At 54.3% G+C, this 20,740-nt stretch overlaps 1 protein-coding gene across 4 annotated transcripts in view; it reads right to left on the bottom strand.

The window, feature by feature from the left end:
• The window catches only part of LOC105485192 (rhomboid like 3), a 61,643-nt gene extending 41,315 nt beyond the window's left edge, over positions 1-20,328 (bottom strand). Inside the window, exons 1-3 of one of the 4 annotated variants that reach the window (XM_011747408.3) lie at positions 19,860-20,328; positions 18,222-18,245; positions 1,484-1,642 (exon numbers count right to left, since the gene is read on the bottom strand). In XM_011747408.3, the coding sequence (XP_011745710.1) occupies positions 1,484-1,642; positions 18,222-18,245; positions 19,860-19,970 (294 nt within the window). In that variant the 5' untranslated portion in view covers positions 19,971-20,328. Of the gene's footprint in view, positions 1-1,483; positions 1,643-2,363; positions 2,492-18,059; positions 18,084-18,221; positions 18,246-19,859 lie in introns of those variants that run through there. The other 3 variants (XM_011747409.3, XM_011747412.3, XM_071082690.1) reach the window with 3 other exon arrangements.
• Positions 20,329-20,740: the final 412 nt, after the last annotated feature.

Genomic DNA, 20,740 nt, shown 5'->3' with positions numbered 1-20,740 from the left:
CTGTCCTGAGCTGACACAGAGGCTCCATTGACCCCTGGCTGGAGAGAAGCCACTCCTGGCCCCGCGTGCCCGACTCTGCCCTATGACCAAGCAGGGTACCTTGCAACAAACACACAGGTGCTAGGGCTGGGGCTGTGGATGAGCCTGGGCAGGCTCAAACCTTTGGCCTGGTCTTTGGCTGCACCGCCGGGTTCCAAGTCACAGGACTCACCCCCACTGCCTATCCTGTGAATCCTGACTGCCCCCTCCCCTGCTCAGCTCAGCTCTGTCCCTTGCCCTCCACAAGGTCTGCTATCTGGGTCCACTCTGAACAGCAGTCGATTCCTCCACTCCTAAATGCCCCACAGCAGCTCCCTGCAATCACGCCAACCCTTGGACCAAGGCTGGCCCTCAGCCAAGAGGTTGTTGAAACATCTCCTCTTCCTGGGCATCCACATCAGAGCACTCATGTGGCACAATGACAGGCTCCAGTGGTGGCAGCTCCCCCATCACTGGTGCCCTTGAATTCTAGGAGCCTGGGGTGCTTCACACAAGTTATTTCACTCTCACTCCCTCCATGGGTGACACGAAGAGAGGTGACCAGCTCCATCTCACCAGTAGGGAAACCCAGCAAAAACTGTGGGTCTTATTTTCAACCTGCTTGTTCATGCCACTTTTTTACTGATGTCACCTGCATCCCATGGTGGGTAAAATACTGCCTGCTTAACCCCACTGAACCCCAGTCCACAGCAGCCCCTGAAACAAAGTCTCTGCTCTGAGATACGGGCCGCTGGGCAGGATTCATGGGCCTCTCTTCTCCAGCCTCTTTGGCAGCCCAGGGCATCCGCTGAGCAGATCTGCTGAGCTCTGGCTCTACCACGTGCTGCACTGACGCTCCTGGCCCCCACTCCCCAGCCCCTTCTCCTGCCACTAATACCCTACCTACTCCCAGTCCTTCATTTTGGTGGAACTGACCCCACTCGCAGCTCCAGGGGTGGGGCAATGATTGGTTTAACTCAATCTACCCATCCTACTGACCCAATCTAGGCCAATGAGAGGGAGAATATACCAGGCCTTGTGCAAGAGCTACCCCAAGAAGGATCTCTCTCTCTCTCTCCTCTCTCTCTCTCCTCTCTCTCCCCTCCCCTCCTCTTCTGTCTTTCTCTGTCTCTCTCTCTCTCCTCCGCTCCCTCCCTCCCTCCTTTTCTCCCTCCCTCCCTCCCCTCTTCTGCAAGGTGCAGCCTGAGGGTATGAGGGCTGGAACAGCTGCTGCCACAATGGGAGGGTCTGAAATTGCCTTGAGGATGGGCTGACAAGGCAGAGGGCAGAGCCTAGAGACAGAGAGAAGATGAGTCCTTGGTGGCACACTTTCACCTGCAGAAGCCTGGACTTTTTCAATGCTGCAGGCCAGCAGATCCTTTGAATTGCCTAAATCTTTTAAATGTGTGGAAGCCACAACCCTCAAACAGGTCCCTCCCAGCACCCAGGGCCCCAGAGCACTCACTAGGCTGATAAAATCATGGTAGCAGATCTGCCCATCCGCGTGGCTGTCGGCAAGGGCCAGGAGTACCTCCCTTTTGTGAGGGTCCAGCTTGGAGCTGTGGCTCTCCAGAAGAGTCCGGAACTTGCCTGTGCTGATATAGCCTGTGTTCCCAGGGTCAAACTGAGGGAAAAGCAGACAGCAGCGGGGTCAGCAGGGCACCACCTCCTCTTCACACTGATGTGGGTGCCCCGATCTCCACTACTATTCACTGGCTTTAGTCCCCAGCCCCTGGCAAAGAGTCTCAGTCAGTGTCTGGGAGGTTTCCAAGGACCTCCCTGGGAAACATCTAAATAGGAATGACAATCACTTAAAGTCCTAGAGGACCTGCAGACCTTCAGGATCACCCAATCCAGCCATCTCATGTGGATAAGGAAACTGAGGCTCAAAGAGGTTAAACTGCCTCCTCTCACCATGGAGAGGGAAGCACAAATGAAAAGGCAATGGGTGGAGGAAGATGAGAAACTTCTGGGGCCTGGAACAGGGGAGAGGACAGCAGGAGAAGGACGTTTCAGCTGTGACTGGCAAAGGGAAAGGGGACTGGGCCAGAGGGACTCCAGGGGGGATGCCAGAGGGCCCTGGGGAGCAAGAAGCACCACCTTGCACGTCCTTCCGCCCCTGGCCACCCTCCCACGGCCCCTCCCACACACCCAGGCAGGGAGGATTGGCGGGGCTCCCCAGAGACACTCTGCTCTGTGGTTTTTGTTTTGGGGGGTGTTTGTGCGCGCACATGAGTGTGCATCTGTGTGTTTTACACCATGCTCTTTCATCGTTTGCAGCTTTGCACATGAATCTGCCTGGGATTCCCTTTCTTCCTTCGTCTCCCTGGAAGACTCCGACTCACCCTTCCTGACTACTCAGATGTGCCCTTCTCTTGGAAGGCTCCCCTCAGGCATGGCCTCTTCTTACTGCGCCCTCCGCTCTGTCCAGACCTCTGGGCCTCCAGCCCACACTAGTGTCTGTCTGCTTTTTTTTTTTTTTTTTTTGAGACGGAGTCTCGCTCTGTCGCCCAGGCTGGAGTGCAGTGGCGCGATCTCGGCTCACTGCAAGCTCCGCCTCCCGGGTTCACGCCATTCTCCTGCCTCAGCCTCCCGAGTAGCTGGGACTACAGGCACCCACAACCGCGCCCAGCTAATTTTTTGTATTTTTAGTAGAGACGGGGTTTCACCGTGGTCTCGATCTCCTGACCTTGTGATCCGCCCGCCTCGGCCTCCCAAAGTGCTGGGATTACAGGCGTGAGCCACCACTCCCGGCACAGTCTGTCTGCTTTTGCCTCCTCCTTGGACTGCGCACCTCGCAGATGGGTATCACAACTTATCCCCAAGGCTTAGCACAGAGCCTGGCATTATCAGCACTCAATCAAGATTTGTTGGATGAATAAATAGTGGGTGTTCAGATGACCAGACACGCACTGATTTTCCATGAAAAGCCTCATCGGTTCAGTTAGAAAAGGCAGGATCAGGCCGGGCGCGGTGGCTCACACTTGTAATCCCAGCACCTTGGGAGGCCGAGGCAGGCGGATCACGAGGTCAGGAGATTGAGACCATCCTGGCTAACACGGTGAAATCCCATCTCTACTAAAAATACAAAAAATTAGCCGGGCGTGGTGGCAGGTGCCTGTAGCCCCAGCTACTCGGGAGGCTGAGGCAGGAGAATGGCATGAACCTGGGAGGCGGAGCTTGTAGTGAGCTGAGATCCGGCCACTGCACTCCAGCCTGGGCGACAGAGCAAGACTCCATCTCAAAAAAAAAAAAAAAAAAAAAAAGAAGAAGAAGAAGAAGAAAAGACAGGATCTTAGTCACCTCTCCCAGAGAAGACCTTATCATTTCTGTCCCTTCCCTCACGGAACCCACCCAATGCCCATGGCAACACTTTTTACACCAAGCATCTCCTAGGTGCCAGTTTTCCTGTTCACAAGTTGCATCCTGGAGACGCAGCTGTGAGTTGTTTAAAAGGCAAACAGACATTGAGGGTGTATGTGTGTGCATGACGAGGGAGTTCGGAATACCAAACCCACGTTTTCGCGTTTTCTAGATGGTCAATGAAGGCTATTTCAGGAAAGTGGATTCCGCGTGTAGCACTTCTGAGACAATCAAAGAGCAACAGTCTGGAATCCCAGTCACGGGCTATTTCAATTGTCCACCAAATTCAACAAGAAAGGACATCTCCAATGAGGTCTACTGTTTTTTGTTTTTGTTTTAGACAGGATCTCACTTTGTCACCCAGGCTGGGGTGAAGTGGTGCCATCCTAGCTCACCGAAGCCTCAACCTCCTGGGCTCAAGCAATCCTCCCACCTGAGCCTCTCAAGTAGCTGGGACCACAGTTGTGTGCCACCACAACCAGCTAATATTTAAATTTTTTGTAGTGATGGGCTCTCACTATGTTGCTCAGGCTGGTCTCGAACTCCTGGGCTTAAGCGATTCTCCTGCCTCAGCCTCCCAAAGTACTGGGATTACAGGCATGAGCTACCACGCCTGGTCCTGAGGCATATTTTAAAATCTGTATCTCCCACCTTCAAGCCAAAATGCCAGGTTTCACGAATGACATCTGTTTGGTTCACAACATCAAGTATTTCAGGAAACTCATCTACTCGTTGCTTAGTAAAGATCTTGAAGAATAAAAACACCTAATATTTGCTGACTTTTCATGGAGCCAAGTACTGTTCTAAGTACCTTATGCATATAATGTCTTTGACCCCTACACAACCTTATGTAGCAGATCCTATCCATGTCCCCGTATTACAGATGAGGAAATAGAGGCACAGAAAAGTTATCACGGAGACATGAAGTGATTTGCCCAGCAAGCGGCAGAGCCTGGATTCCACCTCCAGCCAGCCAAGCACGATTCCTCTAAGCCATGGCCAGGTGCCTCTGACCTCCAGCTCCAGAGACTGCTCTGATGCCCAGGAACAAAATTTAAGTACCAAAGAGGTGAGTGCGGGGCCCAGGAGAGGAAGGGGCTCCAGGAGGCTCACAGCCCTACAGCAGGCAGAGATACTCTTTTTTTTTTTTGAGATGGAGTCTTGCTTTGTCACCCAGACTGGAATGCAGTGGCACAATCTCGGCTCACTGCAACCTCCGCCTTCCAGGTTCAAGCAATTCTCTGCCTCAGCCTCCTGAGTAGCTGGGACTATAGGCACCCGCCACCACGCCGGGCTAATTTTTGTATTTTTAGTAGAGACGCGGTTTCACCATCTTGGCCAGGCTAGTCTTGAACTCCTGACCTCGTGATCCACCCACCTCAGCCTCCCAGTGTGCTGGGATTACAGGCGTGAGCCACCGCGCCCAGCCCCATAGACAGAGATTTTTAAATCAGGAAACAGCCCCAGACAGCAACAGCTCCAACCTCCTTCATTGCTCAGCTAAGAAAATGGAGCCTGGAGAGGAAATGTGGCAACCGCAGCCAGGGAGGGTCTGTTTCCTTGGTGCCTGGGACCCCTCCCATCTCTACAAGCCACCTGTGCCAATCCCTGCTCCATCACAGGGTTTCACTAGCCTGGCCCTCATGTGCTGGGTGGGCAGATGGGGGGGTTGCGGGCTGAGAAGGAGCAGGTGGAGTCCTGGGAATCCCCCTAGTTGGGGGTGCAAGGGGGCCACTGGTCTTCAGCACAGCTTGTGCAGTCTCTCCTGCCTCGGCCTGGGGGAGGGAGCCCAGCGGCTTTGCGTGCCCTGGGAGCAGGCACCAATCCTCTTCTAGGGGCTGCCTCCCAGGCTGGGGAGGGCCGTGGGGTGGGGGTGCGGTGGGGGTGCTGGGATCAGGTTCCAGACAAAGAACCACCTGCTCTCTCCCTCAACCTCCCCCTCCAGGGCTCCCTGCTGTTGTCCTAGTGACATGGCTGCCCTGTGGCTCCTCAAGCCCCCACCGCCAACCAGGGCCTGCCTGCCCTGCCCCGAGCATAGTAACAGGCTCCAGACAGCAGAGAACAAGCTGGAATCAGGCCGAGCCTCGGTTCTCTGCCAAAACTCTACCTTTCATGGCAGGGCCAGACAGGCCAGACAATGGGGGGGTCACCGCTACCCTAATAATGAGGCCTTGGGGATGCCCAGAAGACAGCTGGGGGAGGGGGAGGGAGAGGCAGCAATGGGGCCGGCTGCCTGGGCTCTGTGAATGCACAGGACACCTTTCGACCCCCACCCCCAGCCCCAGGAAGATGAGAGTAAGGGCAGGTGCTGACAATGCGTGTGGGGCGTGGGGGAGAGAGAAAGGGAGGCAAAGGGACAAAGAGACAGAGAGAGAGAGCCAGGGAGAGCATGAGTGCCCAGAAAGCAGGAGAGAGGTGCATTCCATTGCCCCAGAAGGAAGCTGGGCGCTTCTAACAGAGGCTGCACCCCTCACTCAGGGGTAGCAAGGAACAAGGCAAACCTCATGCTTGTGTCTGCCACTAACCAGGGTTTGTGTAATTTACAGTAAACTCCCGAGCCACAACTACCTTATCTACAAAGTGGGCTACCTTCCTCTCGCAGGGCAGCAGCTCAACAGGACCTGGGCTTGAAGGCCAGACCAGCTTCCCTTGCGGCAAAGCTGGGAGCATCCTGCTGTGATGGAGGTGTGGCCGGCCCTCTCTGGGCACATATCCTACCCTTCGCCTCCTTCACAGCCTGCTTAAGGGGGATGGGATCACTAGGCAGATCCAAACTGTGGTTTGGAGCTTTCGGGAAAACAAGCCCTTTTAATGCAGTTTCCTAGTTAATACCACGGTGCTGGTCCTGAAGCTCCCCTCCCCCAGGTGCCGTGCCCCGGCTTCACCCACTTTGGTAGTGAGGTGCTTCTGATGGGGTCTGGGCTGGGTGGGATTGAGGTGGCCTGACCAGGGCTGCTCTGGGGCTGGTCGGGGCAGCCATTAGAATGTGGGCTGCGAATGGGCCACAGGGGCCCAGCAGAGAGCCAGGAGCCTGGGAGCGTCCTTCCAGCTGCCTCCTGAATAGGGGTCAGCGCCGTGGAGGGAGGGGCAGCCAAGTCCACATTCAGCCTGAGCGGAGGATACAGACGCACTGAGGAGCTGGCCCGCCCACCTGCCTCAGCCTTTAATCACACCAGCACCCAGCGTCCGACCCTAATCCTCCAGGTCACAGCTCGCCCCAGCCTGATGCCTCCCACATGGTCTGCCATCCCCTATCCTCGATGCTGGACTCCTTCCTGGGGCGCTCAGTCCACCTAGGTGGGGGAGCTGACCCATCAGATTCTCTCTTTGTATTGTTCATCTGGGGCTCCTTCCCTACTCTGGGGCAAGGGGAGGAAGAGAGTTCCAGAAGGCTCCACTCGCAGCTGTTGTGCCACCTTGGGTAGTTCATTCAACCACCCTGCCTCAGTTTCTCCATCAATCAAGCAGAAAGTCTTCTCAGGGAGATGTAAGGGCCAGCCACCCCATGCACAGAAGCGTGCCATATGAAAATGGGGGGTAGAAAATGAGAAATCCACAACCCCTGCAGCCCACGAGGGCAGCCAATCTTCTATTCGGAGTCTTTGCACAGTCAAGGGGCTACGGGACATTCGGGATCGGAGCAGGCAATTCCACACGGGAGTGAGGAAGGGCTGGGGTCATTTGGGTCTGTGCTGTTGGAGGGGCCTGGCAACACTGGGGAGAGGGACAGCAGGTCAGGGAATCAGAAATCACGGTACAGGAAAGCAGGAGGGAAACTCAGTGGTTTTCAAACTGCGCTGCAGAGTTCTAGGGGCTATGGGGCCTCCAAAGCCCAGAGGTGCTGGGGAGGGTACTGAGGAGCAGCTCCCAGCTCTCCTCAGGCAGGGCAGCTCCATTCGGAGCTAGTTTATGTGCTGACCTTCTGCATACTATCCCGGTGAACAGCAACACGATAAGGGCTGATATATGTGGAAAGTTTGCTGTGTATCAGGCACCTCCGACTGAAACCTCAGGCCACCACACATCCTGGTTTTTCTGTGACAGTCCTGGCATATACTTGTTGTCCAAGCATAATAATAATTATTGTTCTTGTTTAAGAAACAACAGGATCTTGCTCTGTTGCCCAGGCTGGGGTGCAGTGGTGTGACTGTAGCTCACCGCTACCTTGAATTCTTGGGCTCAAGCAATCTTCCTGCATTGGCTTCCTGAGTAGCTGGGACCACAGGTATGTGCTATCATACCTGGCTAATTTCTAATTTTTTTTTTATTTTTTGTACAGACAGGGTCTTGCTATGTTGCCCAAGCTGGTCTTGAACTCCTGGCCTCAAGCAATTCTCCCACTTTGGCCTCCTAAAGTGCTGGGATTATCGGCATGAGCCACCATGCCGGCCTTGAGTGTGATTTACAGTGGCTCCTTCACTCTCAAATGTCCTAACTTGGTCACTTTGAGAGTGGTCCCCCCTATATAAGCCTCACAGCAACCCTAAGAGGTAGATACTACTGTGAGCTCCATTTTACAGGAGAGGAAACCAAGGCACCAAGAGCTGGGGTGCCCAAGTGTGAATGGCTGGTCATCGGTGCAGACGGATTCATATCCAGGCAGAGGGGTGAGAGCCTGCACTCTCCCCCATCACTAGAGTGCTGTGGCTAAAGAGAGTTTGAGAGACCCTCATCCGATCCTCTTACGTGTCCACCTAACACATATTCACTAAGGATCAACTGTGGCCCAGGCATCACACTCGTTTTATGGGGAAACGGGTGCAGAGGACAAAAGGAACAAAATAAACTAGTCCAGGTCAGAGAGTGAGTTCGCGGTGAAGATAGAAAGAGTTCAGGATTCCTCCACTGTGCTGGTTGGTCCCATCTTGCCCTCCCTTGTTTTTCTCTGTCTTGTTCAGTTGAATGAAACATAGCCCGAGTTTATTTTTATTTTTATTTTTTTTGAGATGGAGTCTCACTCTGTCACCAGGCTGAAGTGCAGTGGTGTGATCATCAAGATCTTGGCTCACTGCAATCTCCATCTCCCAGGTTCAAGCAATCTTCCTGCCTCAGCCTCCTGAGTAGCTGGGACTACAGCACCCACCACCATACCTGGCTAATTTTTGGTATTTTTAGTAGAGAAGGGGTTTCACCATGTTGGCCAGGCTGGTCTCCAGCTCCTGACCTCGTGACCTGCCTGCCTCAGCCTCCCGAAGTGCTGGGATTACAGGGGTGAGCCACCGCGCCCGGCTGATGTTTAAGCGTTTCCCCATGTGTGTCCTGTGGAATACCAGGTACCTGATGGTACCTGAAATAAGGGTTCTGTGCTCCTACAAGTAGAAAACCCTCTTGGAGGGTCATAATGCACCATATCGCGGACTCTGCAAGGTCTTAGGCTGGAGAAACCTGTCTGATTTTGTTCAGCCCAGCATTCTTCAAACTTATTTGACCTTTGATCGTAGTATTTTTTCACAGTAACACTCGATGGAACACTCTTTGGGAACAAGGCATGAGTCCACAGCAGTCATGTTTCCCTTTGGTGAACCCAGCCCCTTTGCCGCTGGTTCAGAACCAGAGCCTTTCACTTCCGCCCCATGAGTAGCACAGGCTCTCCGGGCAGCTGACGCTTTGCTGGAGTCTTCCAGCAATGCTAGAAGTCTGTGGGCTCCAGGCCCAGCCTGAGGGTTGACTGGGGACACCAGGCCCTGGGAGAGGCTGAGGAGTCTGTGACTGGCCTAATGGGGCTGCTGAGCTGAGCTCTTAGGGAGCAAACCCTGCTGGAGCTGGGATTTGCCTGCTCAGCACCCAGGACAGCAGCACTGCTTCTCCCCTCCCAGGGGCCGGCCCATGAGACAGGCCAAGGCTTCAGAATCTGCCCAGCAGCAAGAAAGCACGAGAGGAAGAAGGGCATACCTCTATCTTCTTGTGTCTATGATGTATGTGTGATTTTCATCAGCTGCATTTCCAGGACAAATACATGTCTCCTCCAGCCCTAGCACCGTACTCCAGCCCTAGCACCGTACTCCAGCCTCTAAGCTTGAATTCTCTCTCCCAGGAGGACCCTCTCCCTGTCCATGATCTAGACAGGCCCTGGACCTCAGGGAGGGATGTGAGTACTCTCAAGGACCTCAAAGGCAGTACCCGGGGCCAAGGAACCAGCTGCCACTGGGGTAAAGACCTCTTGGGCCAGGAAGGTAGAGACCTGGGATCTAGAGCAGGTTCCCACCCGGATCCCCATTGTCTTCTCCCGTGCACACATACCAAGGCAGAATGAGCCCTGGGAAATGAGCACAGGCATGTGTGCTAGGGCTGGAGTCCGGTGCTAGGCCTGGAGTACGGTGCAGGCAGCTGTCTCTCCCCTCTGGTGGGTGGTGGTGAAGGTTACCATGGCTCATCTGCTGGCCCCCTGCCTCATTACCCGGCTTCTGAGCAGAGCAGAATTAACGAGGCTGCCCAGGGGTTTATGGTTCAGTAGAGCTCTCCCCACCCAACGGCCACAGCCCACCAGGGAACTCTGGCCCATTCATGGATATTTACAGCCCCATAAATTAGGTCCAGGCTGCAGCTGCCGAGGTCAGCAGGGAGGTGAGGGGAGTAGGAGCTTTCTCTTCCAGTTCTGCTTCCTTGCAAATGAGGATGCTAATTCGCCCATAGAGAAAACCACCTCACACTTTCCCCTGACCTTTTCCCCTGACTCTTTAAAATACTGACTTTCACAATTTGTTTTTGTTTTCGTTCTCATGCCAACCCTAGAGTAAGTCTGGTTCGTCCCATTTAACAGATACAGAAACTGAGGTACTCAGAGACATGCCCACTGCCTGAGGCAGTCTGGAAGGGGTGGACCCGGGCAGTCTGGCCTGCTTCAAGCTGGGGCTGGGAGTGGGTTTTCAGAGACCTCAAGCCTCCGTGGGAAGGAGAGAGACCAGCTCTTAAAACCAGGTTCTGATACCTCTTGTCCTCCAGCCTCCCCAGATGGAGGCATGAGGGGCCCTTGTGACCCCTCCTCCCCTGGGATCTGGCCAGGCCAGGCTCCTGACGGCTGGAGAAGCCTCCAGGATTCCCAGTCGTATTATTTCTGCTCCCTCAGCTGCCACCATAGAGGGGTGGGGGAGGCAGCGCAGCCCTCTAATGGGGCTTCTCCCAAAAGCCCCAAGCGGCCCCCTGAGCATCCCCCTTGCCCTAAGTCAAACAGCCGAACCCTAGGATGGGGGTAGGCAGGCTGACTAGGGAGAGGCAGGGATCCTGGCCTGAGCTCAGGCTGAGCCCTTGACAATCGGCATGCTTCCGGAAAACCACCCAGCTCTCCCAACACCTGGGCAGCGAGGGCAAGAAATGGCCACACACCTTCCCTGGAAGGCATGCAGCCGGGGATGGGTGGGGGGGCGGGCAGCATGGGGTGGGGGCCTGCCTCCTCCACTGGGCCTATTCCCTCCCACCCCGGGGGGACTTCTGCAGGCCCCTTTTCCTTCTGACCTCCTCACAAGGACTCTCAGGCACACAGACAGCTCCCTCCCCATTCCAGATCGGCCCCTGCCTTTGCCAGGCCACTGAGGGGGCCGCTGGGGGCTGTGACTCAGAGGCCCTTGGGTACCCGGGAGGAGCAGATGTAACATCCACGCTGACTCATCCGGCCCAGCCTGACGTGCCGCCTGGGGACTGAAGCCGAGTCATGGCCATGAAGCCCAGGAGTCTCAAGGGAGCTGCAGGCAGGGAGTGGAGAGTGAATGTCAGCAGGGAGAGGTCTGACATCACTCCATCCCTCCCCTTCAGCCTAAACCTCTGGCTGCTGCTGCTTCCCCTGGCAGCCATCAAAGGGTCCCGCTGGTCCCCCAGAGGAGAGAGAGCTGACAGATCCAGGGAGAGAGTGGAGCAAGATGCAGAGGGGGTGCATGGCAGGCAGGATAAAGGGCTGGAAGGATAAAGGGTGCTCAGCTGTTCCTGTATCTCCTGGCCCGTTTCAGGAGCCACCCAGAAGCCTTGTGGGGACACACATGCGCAAACACACACGAACACACGCGCACGCTTACACACATATGCGACTGCAGAAGAAGGTCCTCACTGCTGTCTTTGGGCAAACTCCACCCCCTCAAACCTCACTTTCCTCTTTTTTATTTTAAATAGAGAACGGGTTTTGTTATGTTGACCAGGCTGGTCTTGAACTCCTGGCCTCAAGTAATCCATCCTCCCATCTCAACCTCCCAAAGTGGTGGAATTACAGGTGTGAGCTACCGCACCAAGCCAGTTTCCTCTTTTGAGGTGCAGCACCACACACCTCACAGGGCTGCTGAGAGATCAAAATGAGACAACAAATTTATATGCACGCAGTTAGACATCCAATGTTTGCTCCCTCAAAGAATATTTACTGACTCAAATATACTGATTTCAACCTGTACCTTGCTTCACAAAAGCCTGGGGAATGGTGATGGGGGCTACCTCTAGTTGTTCACAGCTTAAGACACACATGGACTCGTTTCTTTAGCACAAGACAATGGCCCCAATGTCATGACAGCCCACTAAGTAAAGCTCCAGCAGGAACTGCCAGATCAGAACACCAGACAGAGGAGTGCCAGCCCTGTCTACCTGGTGGCCAGACGCCTCATCTCACCCTTCACCCTCTGCCATGCACAACACTCCCCAGGCAGCTTTTGTCCAAAACCTTCTCTCCTTTCTCTCTGGAAAGTTCAGGGGAATGTGATTTTTCAGCTTCTTCCCTAAAGCAGGCAGCCTGACATGGTGGAAGGAACCCCAACTGGGGCTCTGAACACTTATTCAAGACCGAGGTCTGGCCGGGCGCGGTGGCTCACGCCTGTAATCCCAGCACTTTGGGAGGCTGAGGCAGGCAGATCGCTTGAGGTCGGGAGTTCAAGACCAGCTTGGCCAACATGGTGAAACCCCGTCTCTATTAAAAATACAAAAATTAGCCAGACGTGATTGCACATGCCTGTAATCCCAGCTACTTGGGAGACTGAGGCAGGAGAGTGACTCGAACCCGGGAGACAGAGGTTGCAGTGAGCTAAGATGGCACCCCTGCACTCCAGCCTGGACAACAGAGAGACGCTGCCTCAAAAAAACAAAACAAACAAACAAACAAAAACAAAAAAACCTACTCTATTATATGTCTTTTAAAAATTTCTTTAAATGTAACACCCAATAGTATTTATGAGGTGCTCACTACATACTGCGCCAGGCACTATACACACAGCATCCTGTCTTCACAACAACGTGGAGGGGAAGGTATTTGTCTGGCACTTTACGGATGAGAAAACTGAAGCCTGAAGAGGTCACCTGGCTTGCCCATTGCCACACACCTAGTAGGAGCAGAACTGAGACTTGACCTGGATGTGTGTCCTCTCCACCTGCTTTGCTTACTTAAGGCACCAACTAAGTGAATGGCCTGGTGGCAGGAACACAGTTCAGATAGAAAGCAGGGTTGGGATCTAGTCTCAGCTCTGGCTCTATTGCACCAAGTGACCTCAGTAGGCCACTGACTTCTGTCTCCTCATTTGCAAAATGAGCAGACGGGCCGGCACGGTGGCTCACGCCTGTAATCCCAGCACTTTGGGAGGCCAAGGCGGGTGAATTACCTGAGGTCAGGAGTTTGAGACCAGCCTGGCCAACATGCTGAAACCTCGTCTCTACTAAAAATACCAAAAAATTAGCCAGGCGTGGTGACGGGCACGTGTAATCCCAGCTACTCGGGAGGTTGAGGTAGGAGAATCGCTTGAACCCGGGAGGTGGAGGTTGCGGTAAACCGAGATCGCGGTACTACACTCTAGCCTGGGCAACAAGAGTGAAAATATGTCTCAAAACAAATAAACAAACAAACAAGAACAAAATGAGCAGACTGGACAAGATGACTCCATCAACCTTCTAATAACTTATATTCCTTGAGGTGGCAGCAGCCATACGGTGGCAGAGGGGCTGCCATGAGTGTCGTAGCCGCACAGTCAGGGCCTGCTCCTAGAGACGATATTTTAACCCAAGACAATGCACGCAGAGGTGTAGCTCAACCTGTCATTCGCTCAAACGTGTGTATCTATTATGTGTCAGGAAGGCAGCCAGGCCACGTTCAATCTCAGATCCCTCGGCCCTGTTGCCCAAAGCAATCAAATGCATTTCTGTGAGTGGTCAGGAATAAAAGGGTTAATGTCAGTATAGCTGATGGGGTCACTGGGGCAGGAGCAAGGTAGAGAAGCAGGCTCTGTGGTGGAGAGGAGTCCACAGCCTCAAGGGTCGAGAGGCCACCTGATAAGGAGTTGGGGGTGCAGAGCCCAAGGGCTCCAGTTTAGCCTGTGCCTTTGTTCCTCTCTGGGAACCCTGTTGTATTGGCTAATTGTGAGTTCTGGGGGTGGCCAACACCCTGTCTCTGGGGCAGGCGTTTTCTCTGCAGCTCCTTGCTAATCCCTTCAGGGGTCTTATCAGAACACCCTTAAGCCAGCTTGAAGCAGGGACTACAAATGAAGTTAGGCCAAGGAAACAGCCCCAGGCTGGAGGGCAGGGGGCTGGGAAGGGGAGACACTGGAAGACAGAAAGCAGAAAAATCCTCTGGGCTCAGAAGTGTCTGTTGAGGAGCTGCCTTCCCCACAGGGGCCCGGATCTCAGAAGTGGTCCTTGTGCTTCTCCAATCTAATTCTGATTCTCAATGAAGATACATTTGTTGAATGTCCACTGTGAATCAGATATTGCAAAGGGAATTTCCACTTCCATTTAATTCTCATAGTCACCCTGGAGTTAAACATTACTGTCCCCATTTTACAGAGGAGGAAACTGAGGCTCAGAGAGCTAATGTAATTACCTCCAATCACAAAGTGAGTAAGACTTGAACCCAGGTCTATCTGACTCCAAATCCAAGTTTCTGCCTCCAGCAACCCACCGAAGCAGTGGCCCCATGCCTTCTGTTCATCGTAGCACATGTTTATGTTTATAATTTTGGTGAGATAGTACTTGTCTGCTTTCCTTCTGGGAGATTAGCAAAATTGGGGTCTCTTTTGGGGGTCTAGGAAATACAGGCTCCCGGTGAGAAGGAAAAAAGGAAGACAGTCAAGTTACTTTCAATTTTGCCTTTTCCCTTTTGTTCTTTGGAGCTTGAAAGCAATTGTGCTTTGTTGACTTAACAGAACTCTGCTCCAAACCCTTTTGTTCATTAAACATTCAGAGATCTTGGAGGCATTTTTACGGGTAAACCTGGAAATGACTTTTCCAACCCAAGAAGCCCTTTGTGGGTTAACTGGGCTCCAGTCCCATATCTGTCACTGCCTCGCTATTTGGCCTTTGACTAAATATTTGACCTCGGATCAAAGCTCCCTGGGATTCAGGAAGGGACTGAGAATAAGACTATCAAAGCATAACCCGAAAAAGGGAAGCTTTTCAGAAACATATGGAACAGATATAAAGCGATAACTAAAGGGGACATTACCTGTGCAAAATTATAAATACCAGTGGCATAAATCAGAAATAAAAAATAAACCCAACCACACACAAAAATTTACCAAATAACATTTCTCAAACAATATAATAAAGAAGGCTTACTTAATAAGTGATGCTAGCATAGCTGGATAGGAATCAGATGCAGGTGGAGTACAGGGTTATATGATGTTTTAAATCATAGAAAAAGCAGTAGGAAATAGAAGGGCATATTTATGAGATCTGAGGAGGGATGAAAACTATCTCAGGTCTGAAGCAACAGAAGGAATCATGAAGGAAAAGCTCAACAGATTCCACAGAAAATAAGACTTTTTTCTTTCACAAAATTTTTTTTTTAACTTTTAAAAAACAGGGATGGGGTCTCGCTCTGTTGCCCAGGCTGGTCTTTAACTCCTGGGCTCAAGCAATCTGCCCACCTTGGCTTCCCAAAGTGTTGGGATTACAGGTGTGAGCACCCAGTCAGAAAAATAAAACATCTTTACGATGATATTATACTGTAACAACAGACTAATATTTATGGTAAATTTTAAACCTACTTAAATATTTAGGAAAACCATCAAGATCTCCAAAATATGAAAAGACGACTCCCTCAAGAAGAAGTTTGAACAGGACATGAACACATGGAACATACCGAGTTGAACTGATGACCTTCAGGTCTCCCGCCTGCTGTTAACTTCTGGGACCCATGGGGAAGAAACGGGGGAGTGAGGGTGCATGGCATGGATTGACTCTGCTATACTCCTGCTTGAGCGGGTCAAATGCCAGAATGCCAGGGAGGGAGACACAGAAGCTTCCATGGGACTGGGGTCACCTGCTTTCATCACCTCCAATTCCCACAACAGGTATCCTGGCCATTTAGTTTAAGGGTGACCATATAGGACCAACAAGACCAACGCCATGGCTTCTAGCCCTTGGGGTCCAGTTGGTGTCATGCTAGATCAAGGCTACTCCACATTCTGAAGAACCAGACAGTACAGAGGGACTGGTCTAATCCATCCCTAACACCTGGAACACAGATCCTAACAGATCCCAGTTTTAAACTGGGTGACCACTGGTGTCTGCTTGACCCAAGAAGGGAGGGAGGAGATGCTTGACTGGTTCTAGCCTCCCATGCCACTGATCTCTGGAAGGTGAACTCCAGAGCCACTTGTGCTTACAGGGACTCTGATGGGCATCATGTCCCATCCTTGACTGCAGTTTGACCTATCAGGGTTGCTTGCTTCTTTTTTTTTTTTTTGAGAAAGGGTCTCACTTTTTGGGAGGCCATCCTCCTGTCTCAGCCTCCCAAAATACCGGGATTACCGGCATTAGCCGCTGTGCCTGGCCTAATTTCTTTCCTAGAATTAATTCTGGGCAGGCCTCCCAGAAGCAGGGGTATGTTCTTTGTGACACCCAGGACCTACCTTCAGTTGGAAAAAATTGGGATTTCATAGACCACTAGCTACTATCAGGTGCTACACATTCCCTTGAGTTCCAAATTCTTCCTACTAAAAGCTCTCTTCCTTTCACCCAAATGGTTTGTTTTAAAATGTACACATACACACAAGGACTGGCAAAGGAAATAAATCAAATGAGAAAGACAGACACAGACAGAGAAAAAAAAGAACGATACACTTTGTTCTAGGTTCTGATTCTAAATCCGGCAGGAGGTGTGAAGGGCTGGCAGCTTGGTGGTAGTGGTGGCAGTGGCGCAGCGGGCTCCCTCCTGCCTTGGGGCATCAGGCCAGCAGCTGCTGTACTCTTAGGAGCCAGAGGGAGAGATGCTCTACCCGTCAGGACAGGAGCCAGTGCATGCTCTGAACTTCAAACCACAGCCAGGCCTCATGGTTAATGTGGATGATAACCCCAAATCCTCACCCCAGGCCTTTCACACTGCAATTCAGTGTCATCACGCCCACTCCAGCATCTGCAACCAGCTGGCTCCTCTAAATGAACTTGTCTCAAACCAAAGTTGTCATTTTTGCCAACGTCTCTCCGCACTCCTACTTGTTTTTTGTTTTTGTTTTGAGACAGGTCCTACTCTGTCACTCAGGCTGGAGTGCAGTAGCAAGATCGTGGCCCACTGCAGCCTCAACTTCCTGGGCTCAAGCAATCCCCCTGCCTCAGTCTCCCATGTAGCTGGACCCACAGGAGTGTGCTACCATGCCTGGCTAATTTTTTAATTTTTTGTAGAGATGACGTCTTACTTTGTTGGCCAGGCTGGTCTTGAACTACTGGATTCAAGTGATCCTCCTGCATTAGCCTCTCAAAGTGTTGGGATTACAGGTGTGAGGCACCACACCCTGCCCCACTCCAACTTTTTCTTTCCCTCCTAGGTTCAGAATCTCAAAGTTAGATATGTGGTTCCCCTCATCTATGGTCTACTAAGATCTTCCAATTCTTCCATCTCCATGTCCCTCTTCCTGTCCATCCTCATTGTCACCTTCTTGCCTCCATTCAGTGCTGCAGCTACTGCCTAGCTTCCCTGGTCCCTGCAGGCCATTCACCCTTTGTCCCCTAAGACACTGGAGCTTTCCCAAGCCTGGCTTGGATCACGTAACAACCCTGCTAAAAAAACTTTCTAAGGCTTCCCCTGCCTACGACTAAGTCCTGGTTCAAGCTAATTTTTCAGCTTTATCTTCTTCTCCAACCAACACATTCCCTCTGGCCCACTCACACCAATTTCTTAAAGTTGCACAAACTTCATGGCACAATCATTCTCACCCCAGGACCACAGCACTCAACTATCCTCCAACATGGGGCAAAGAGGGAGAAGGAAGCACATAACAGCACCCACCACGAATGCTAAGCAAAGAGGAGAACCATTTCCTTGCTGAAGGTCAAATGTCCACCTCCAGGTTCAAAAGCCAATACTTGGCACCCCCAACCCCACTCCCTACACCTAGACTCCAGGCATTGCACAAAGAATCACATACAATTTCCCCTCTGTAACCTCCCAGCACTCCCTCATCCCTAAGACAGAATTAAAATCACTGAATCAGCCTTCAAAAGAGTCCGTACTGTAAGTCAGCCCCCCAAGGATGGCAGAGATTTGACCTCAGTGGTGGCCATGGACCCTCCATAGTGGAGGTAGAAAGGGAGAGGGATTGTCAGTCCGAGCCCTTCCCCCACCTCTCCAGCCCCCTACTGCAATCCCCTGGCATACGGAGGATTTCCCAGGCATTCAATATATAACGTCCAATTTATATATGGTGTAAACCGGCTCTGGTGCAGCAGAGTAGGGAGGAGGCGGGAGGGAGATCCTCTCAGGGGAGTCCATCTCTTCCTCCTGATACCTGGAGAGCAGCGTCGTTCAGTCCCAGAGATGCACGAAGCCACACCCCCACCCCACGTCACCATCTCAGGAGCGCGGAGGTAGGGAAGCCCACGCAAGCAGGGAGACTGAGACCGATTTCAGGGAGGGCTGGAAGGAAGTGGGGGGTTAACTGCTCACATACCTGATCAAACAGGACTTTCCAGTGCTGGCAGAGAGGGAGGCCATGCAGGAGAGAAGGAATAGGAGAGAAAGAAAGACACACTTATCACCAAGGTCTCTGTAGTCCTCGGATGTTTCTGACATAGCCTCCCAGCGGCTGCCCAAGAGTCATGACCAGGCTCAGGGACTGGCCACAGGAGAGCAGGGGAAGTCTGGGAGGAGCTCCCCAATGAGTCCACACTGAGCAGAGGGAGGAAGCTCACAGTAAGGGATGGGGTGGGGGCGGGGGCGGCAAGGTGGGTGTTGCTGGTTTTGGAACTGGCAGAGCAAGTGATTCTCAACAATTACTAAATAAAGGCGTCCAACTATGTCCAAGAGCCTCTAATAATTTCTGCTGCCTAAAGCTTATGTCCACAGCTACTCCAGGCCTGGGAGAGCACGGCCAGGTGCAATTCCATCAGACCCTGCCGCAGTGGGTCTCACCTGCTGGGGGCTAGACACCCTCGCCCCACAGAAGAACTCACCTCTGCATAAACACTAACATTTTGCCTGCAGTTTTTTTTGTTTTGTTTTTTGTTTTTATTGGGGGGGGGAGCGGGCGGGTGGGGGGTGAATGCCGAATGCGGTGAAGCCCACCCATTCTCTTCCAACGCTGAGTCTAAGAGGTGACTACATCAGATTCTGCCAGGGATTTAGGGCCAGAAGGAAGTGATAGATTTAACTGCAGACGCCAAAGACAGAAGATGGTAAATTATCCCCCAACCCCATTCAGACTTTCCCGCTTTGGTTGTGTAGGTTGGGAGCCTGGTTTCACTTTCATCTCCCCACCCTGAGGAGGGGGGTGGGCAGGGCAGGGTGTCTGCCCGGTTTTTCACCCCTATTTGTAGGTTAGCCCCGGGAGGTTAACCCAATAAACTCCAGTTCCCAGGGCTTCCCAGGGCTTCCCAGGGCCGGCCCGCAGGACCGGAGGGATGGAGACCAGAGCAGCAGAGGGCGGGGAAGCCCTGGGGCAGCCCCTCCCTCTTCTCGCCCAGGGGACCGTCCCCTGGCACAGCCACGGTGTTGGACTCACGGGCCTCCTTCTAGGAGCAAAGCCGCTCCCAGCACTTTCCCTCCCTGCTCCGGCCGGGGTCAGAGGAGGGGGCCGGCTTGAATTTCAATCAGAGTCGCGACAAGGCGGGTGCCGGGGGCTGGGGGGGAGCTAATCCGGGAGCGGAGGAAGGGGTCGCCAGACCCGCCTGCACGGCCAGGGACCGGGACTCTGCGGCGTCCGTTCCTTCCTCAGCTCCGGGAGCCCGCAGGTCGCGGGCGTGAGGGGAGGGGGAGTCACTGCCGTGACGCGGCCGCCTCTGCGGGAAAACGCCGTGTCCCCGGCACTGCACCAGCGGCGGGGAGGGGGCTCCGGCGGCGACAGGTCCGCGGCGCAGCTGCGGGGCTGTGTCCCGCAGGGAAGCCGCGGGAACCAGAGCGAGGGAAGCGGTGCGCGCGCGTTTCGGGGAAACCGGTCCCTCCGCCCCCTCCTGCCCGCGGGGACCCGGCCAATCCGGGGCGCTCCCGCGTCACCTTGAAACCTCCAAGTTGCCCGGCGTGGGGCGAGACAGGGGCGGCTTTTCCCCCAGGCGCCCCCAGAAAGTTTGCCGGGCGGGGAGGGGGCACTCACGTCCTCCGGCGCCGCGGGCAGCTGCTCCTCGGCCTCGGGTTCCAGCTCCTCGATGCGCTCCGCCTCGGCGCAGGCGGCCACCGCGGGGCCCGGACTGGGGTGCTCGCCCATGGCCAAGACGGGGTCCGGGGGCGGCGGCGGCTGCGGGGCTCGTCCCGGGGCGCCGGGCTAACTTTGCGCCGCGGCGGCCGCGCCGCTCCCGGGGCTCAGTGCGCACCGCGCCGCCTCCGCGCCAGCCCCGCAGCCCGCGCCCGCCCCCATGGCCCCGGTCCCCGCGCCGCCACCGCCTCCTCGCGACCCCGGGACGCCCGGCCCCTCCGCCGCCAAACTTCTCTGCGCTCGCTGCCCCGCTGGCCTCCGCCTCCGCCCCGGCCCCCGCGCCCGGCTCAGAGGCGAGGGCGCCCTTGGGCCGGCCCCGGCCCCGCCGCTCCCCGCGCTCCCTTCCCGCTTCTCGCGGCCCCCGCTCTGCGCCCGAGTCTCCTCCTCCCCGCGGAGTCCTCGGGGGCGGTGCGCGGGCGGGGGCGGGGCTGCTCGCGGGGAACGCCGGCCCCCGCCCCGCACCCCACCCCGGGCGCCGCCACCCGGGCCCAGTCGGTCAGAGCGGCGCGGCCTGGGAGGGGGAGGGCTGCGGCGGGGCTGGCGAGAAAGTGGCTGCGCTTCCCGGGGCGGGGATGGGGACTGCGCCGTCCCCGGCCCCGTCACCACCGGCCTGCACTCCGGGCCTGGGCTTGGCTCTTCCATCGGCTTAACCATCACTTGGAGGTGGCAGATATGTGATGGAGACACTCTGTTGGCGACGTCAGGGTTAACTAGGAGTGAATTGGGGGCGCGATGTTGTAAGGACGGGATCCCTTCTCCCCCGCCCCATTATCCTTACGTCC

The sequence above is a fragment of the Macaca nemestrina genome, chromosome 17 (genome assembly GCF_043159975.1).
Source record: "Macaca nemestrina isolate mMacNem1 chromosome 17, mMacNem.hap1, whole genome shotgun sequence".
Classification (NCBI taxonomy): Eukaryota; Metazoa; Chordata; class Mammalia; order Primates; family Cercopithecidae; genus Macaca; species Macaca nemestrina.
Note: the sequence above shows the minus strand (reverse complement) of the source record. Positions and strands in the feature narration are given on the sequence as shown.